Here is a 5,000-nt window from a genome sequence, read left to right as displayed (position 1 = left end):
GAGCGGGAGGGAACGAGGAAGGGGTTTGGGGTCCATGGGGGGACGGTGTAGAGAGGGAGGGAACGGGGAACGGGTTTGGAGTCCATGGGGACGGTGTAGAGCGGGAGGGAACGGGGAAGGGGTTTGGGGTACATGGGGGACGGTGTAGAGCGGGAGGGAACGGGGAAGGGGTTTGGGGTCCATGGGGACGGTGTAGAGCGGGAGGGAACGGGGAAGGGGTTTGGGGTCCATGGGGGGACGGTGTAGAGAGGGAGGGAACGGGGAACGGGTTTGGAGTCCATGGGGACGGTGTAGAGCGGGAGGGAACGGGGAAGGGGTTTGGGGTACATGGGGGACGGTGTAGAGCGGGAGGGAACGGGGTAGGGGTTTGGGGTCCATGGGGGACGGTGTAGAGCGGGAGGGAACGGGGAAGGGGTTTGGGGTCCATGGGGGACGGTGTAGAGCGGGAGGGAACGAGGAAGGGGTTTGGGGTCCATGGGGGGACGGTGTAGAGCGGGAGGGAACGAGGAAGGGGTTTGCGGTCCATGGGGGGACGGTGTAGAGCGGGAGGGAACGGGGAAGGGGTTTGGGGTCCATGGGGGACGGTGTAGAGCGGGAGGGAACGGGGAAGGGGTTTGGGGTCCATGGGGACGGTGTAGAGCGGGAGGGAACGGGTTTGGGGTCCATGGGGGACGGTGTAGAGCGGGAGGGAACGGGGAAGGGGTTTGGGGTCCATGGGGGGACGGTGTAGAGCGGGAGGGAACGGGGAAGGGGTTTGGGGTCCATGGGGGGACGGTGTAGAGCGGGAGGGAACGGGGAAGGGGTTTGGGGTCCATGGGGGACAGTGTAGAGCGGGAGGGAACGGGGAAGGGGTTTGGGGTCCATGGGGACGGTGTAGAGCGGGAGGGAACGGGGAAGGGGTTTGGGGTCCATGGGGGGACGGTGTAGAGCGGGAGGGAAAGGGGAAGGGGTTTGGGGTCCATGGGGACGGTGTAGAGCGGGAGGGAACGGGGAAGGGGTTTGGGGTCCATGGGGGGACGGTGTAGAGCGGGAGGGAACGGGGAAGGGGTTTGGGGTCCATGGGGGGACGGTGTAGAGCGGGAGGGAACGGGGAAGGGGTTTGGGGTCCATGGGGGGATGGTGTAGAGCGGGAACGGGGAAGGGGTTTGGGGTCCATGGGGGGACGGTGTAGAGCGGAACGGAACGGGGAAGGGGTTTGGGGTCCATGGGGGGACGGTGTAGAGAGGGAGGGAACGGGGAAGGGTTTGGGGTCCATGGGGGGACGGTGTAGAGCGGGAGGGAACGGGAAGGGGTTTGGGGTCCATGGGGGGCGGTGTAGAGCGGGAGGGAACGGGGAAGGGGTTTGGGGTCCATGGGGGGACAGTGTAGAGTGGGAGGGAACGGGGAAGGGGTTTGGGGTCCATGGGGGGACGGTGTAGAGCGGGAGGGAACGGGGAAGGGGTTTGGGGTCCATGGGGGATGGTGTAGAGCGGGAGGGAACGGGGAAGGGGTTTGGGGTCCATGGGGGACGGTGTAGAGCGGGAGGGAACGGGGAAGGGGTTTGGGGTCCATGGGGGGACGGTGTAGAGCGGGAGGGAACGGGGAAGGGGTTTGGGGTCCATGGGGACGGTGTAGAGCGGGAGGGAACGGGGAAGGGGTTTGGGGTCCATGGGGGACGGTGTAGAGCGGGAGGGAACGGGGAAGGGGTTTGGGGTCCATGGGGGACGGTGTAGAGCGGGAGGGAACGGGGAAGGGGTTTGGGGTCCATGGGGGGACGGTGTAGAGCGGGAGGGAACGGGGAAGGGGTTTGGGGTCCATGGGGGACGGTGTAGAGCGGGAGGGAATGGGGAAGGGGTTTGGGGTCCATGGGGGGACGGTGTAGAGCGGGAGGGAACGGGGAAGGGGTTTGGGGTCCATGGGGGACGGTGTAGAGCGGGAGGGAACGGGAAGGGTTTGGGGTCCATGGGGGGACGGTGTAGAGCGGGAGGGAATAGGGAAGGGGTTTGGGGTCCATGGGGGGACGGTGTAGAGCGGGAGGGAACGGGGAAGGGGTTTGGGGTCCATGGGGGGACGGTGTAGAGCGGGAGGGAACGGGGAAGGGGTTTGGGGTCCATGGGGGACGGTGTAGAGCGGGAGGGAACGGGTTTGGGGTCCATGGGGGGACGGTGTAGAGCGGGAGGGAATGGGGAAGGGGTTTGGGGTCCATGGGGGGACGGTGTAGAGCGGGAGGGAACGGGGAAGGGGTTTGGGGTCCATGGGGGACGGTGTAGAGCGGGAGGGAACGGGTTTGGGGTCCATGGGGGGACGGTGTAGAGCGGGAGGGAATAGGGAAGGGGTTTGGGGTCCATGGGGGGACGGTGTAGAGCGGGAGGGAACGGGGAAGGGTTTGGGGTCCATGGGGGGACGGTGTAGAGCGGGAGGGAACGGGGAAGGGGTTTGGGGTCCATGGGGGACGGTGTAGAGCGGGAGGGAACGGGTTTGGGGTCCATGGGGGACGGTGTAGAGCGGGAGGGAATAGGGAAGGGGTTTGGGGTCCATGGGGGGACGGTGTAGAGCGGGAGGGAACGGGGAAGGGGTTTGGGGTCCATGGGGACGGTGTAGAGCGGGAGGGAACGGGTTTGGGGTCCATGGGGGACGGTGTAGAGCGGAGGGAACGGGGAAGGGGTTTGGGGTCCATGGGGGGACAGGTTGGAGACAGAGTAACCGATCCCCCCTCCCACCTCACAGCTGTTCGCAGCCCGCTCGGCGATAGTGCGGCTATTCGGCCAGGAGGACCAGCGCCTGTGGGAGACAGCGACCGAGGAGCTGATGAGTGACGAGGAGGACAGCCCCCTGGAGCCTGGGGTCTGGGTGGCACGTTCCCCGAGGTTCCGCTCGGCCCGCCTCAGCGACCTCTGCCGACGACTGGACGCCAACTCCAAGCATGGCCTCCGGCCCAACAGGGTGGCGGGACCCCCCTCGGACCGCCTCCCTTCCTCCGAACTCGGACAGTTCCCCCCGTCGCCCCCGGGGCAGCTCCTGGGAGACGTCCAGACCCACCCCTACGTGGAGGTGAAGGTGGAGAAGTTCGACTGAGTGGGGCTCACGCCGCCTCGCGTTGCCGAACAGCAGGGCGTGCTCTCCCGGAGGGTCCTGGAAACACACCTCACTTTGGGGGGGTGGGGGGGGGAGGGGGGGGGGGGAATGTGCTGGGGTTCAGGGGTTGGGCCGGAGCCGACACCCAACGTCTCCCCAAAATCTGCTTGGCGTCCGATTCAAGATGGCGGCCTGTGGGATTGAGTGTCTGCGCGGGTTCCTGCAGACGCTGTTTACCGCCAATAAACAGAAACCTCACTGTCCTTCCATCCGCGAGGCGTGCGCTCTGTCATCACTCCCTCAGCACTGACCCTCCGACAGGGCCCCCTCCCTCGGCACTGACCCTCCGACAGGGCCCACTCCCTCAGCACTGACCCTCCGACAGTGCGGCACCCCCTCGGCACTGACCCTCCGACAGTGCCCACTCCCTCAGCACTGACCCTCCGACAGGGGGGGGATGGAGTAGTCACTAGACGAATGAAGCAGGAGACTGTACGTCACCAGCAGGAATCGGGTTTATTCACATCCAGCTCAGCGGGCAGTTTATTCCACAGCGTCTCATCGGAACCACCTCGAATCCCGGACTCCGGGACAGCATGGAAGGGGACAGTGTACGGTGTGTGGGCCTCTCCCTCAGGCCCCCCTACACCCACCCACACACACCCCCCCGGCTGGTCTCACTCAGGGGTTCAGGGTTTCGGAGCGAGGTGTTTGCGCGGGACTACACTTGGCCGCGTGCTCTCCTGGGTTCGAGACCAGTGCGGAAACAAGGGATAGGGGGAACGAGAGACACACACTCATATACACCCCACACACTCTCTCACACACTCACACACACCCCACACACTCACTCACACACTCACACACACACACACCCCACACACACTCACTCCCACACACACTCACTCCCACACACACTCACTCCCACACACACACACCCCACACACACACCCCACACACACACACCCACCCCACACACACACCCCACACCCACCCCACACACACACCCACCCCACACACACACACCCACCCCACACACACACACCCACCCCACACACACACCCCACACACACACGCACATACACCCACACACACATGCACACACACACGCACATACACCCACACACACTCACCCCCCCCACACACCCACACACACACCCACACCCACACACACACCCCACACACACACACACACCCCACACACACACACACACCCCACACACACACACTCACCCCCCCACACACAGCCCCCACACACACACACACACCCCCCACACCCACACACCCACACACAGCCCCCACACACACACACACACACCCCCCCCACACACACACCCCACACACACACCCACACCACACAGACACACACACAAACAGACACACACAGACACCCCACACACACACACACACACACACACCCTCAGACACATACACACCACACACCCACCACACACAGACACGCACTACACACACACACAGACAGACACACAGAGACACGCACCACACACACACAGACACACACACAGACACACACACCACACGCACACAGATACACGCACACCACACAGACACACACACACTCTCACACACACACACCAGCACAGACACACACACGCGTGAGTCCTAAGCTTAAAGCTACCAGTCCTCACTCGCAATCCAGCCCCTTCCCCACCGACCGACCCCCCCCCCAATCTGATTCCTCACCTCATTTCCCCCTCCACTTCCCCAACCTCAGGCTGGGTTTTGACCAGAGACGGGGTTACACGGGGATCGAGAGACCAAGAGAAATGACAGAGAGGGGAGAGACAGGTGGAGCAGCTGAGAGAGAGAGACGGGGGGAGGGGGGGAGTGACAGACAGACGGGGGAGAGAGAGCGAGAGACAGGGAGAGAGAGAGAGAGACACGGAAAGGGGAGAGATGGGCAGGAGAGAGAGAGACGGATGGGG

At 64.3% G+C, this 5,000-nt stretch overlaps 1 protein-coding gene across 1 annotated transcript in view; it reads left to right on the top strand.

Annotated features, from left to right (window-relative positions):
• Positions 1–3,130, top strand: part of LOC132808758 (uncharacterized protein C14orf93 homolog) — a 151,923-nt gene extending 148,793 nt beyond the window's left edge. Inside the window, exon 6 of the mRNA XM_060822202.1 lies at positions 2,707–3,130. Coding sequence (XP_060678185.1) covers positions 2,707–3,054 — 348 coding nt within the window. The 3' untranslated portion in view covers positions 3,055–3,130. The remainder of the gene's footprint in view (positions 1–2,706) is intronic.
• The last annotated feature ends 1,870 nt before the right edge of the window (positions 3,131–5,000 follow it).

The sequence above is a fragment of the Hemiscyllium ocellatum genome (assembly GCF_020745735.1).
Source record: "Hemiscyllium ocellatum isolate sHemOce1 chromosome 38 unlocalized genomic scaffold, sHemOce1.pat.X.cur. SUPER_38_unloc_3, whole genome shotgun sequence".
NCBI classification, from domain to species: domain Eukaryota; kingdom Metazoa; phylum Chordata; class Chondrichthyes; order Orectolobiformes; family Hemiscylliidae; genus Hemiscyllium; species Hemiscyllium ocellatum.
Note: the sequence above shows the minus strand (reverse complement) of the source record. Positions and strands in the feature narration are given on the sequence as shown.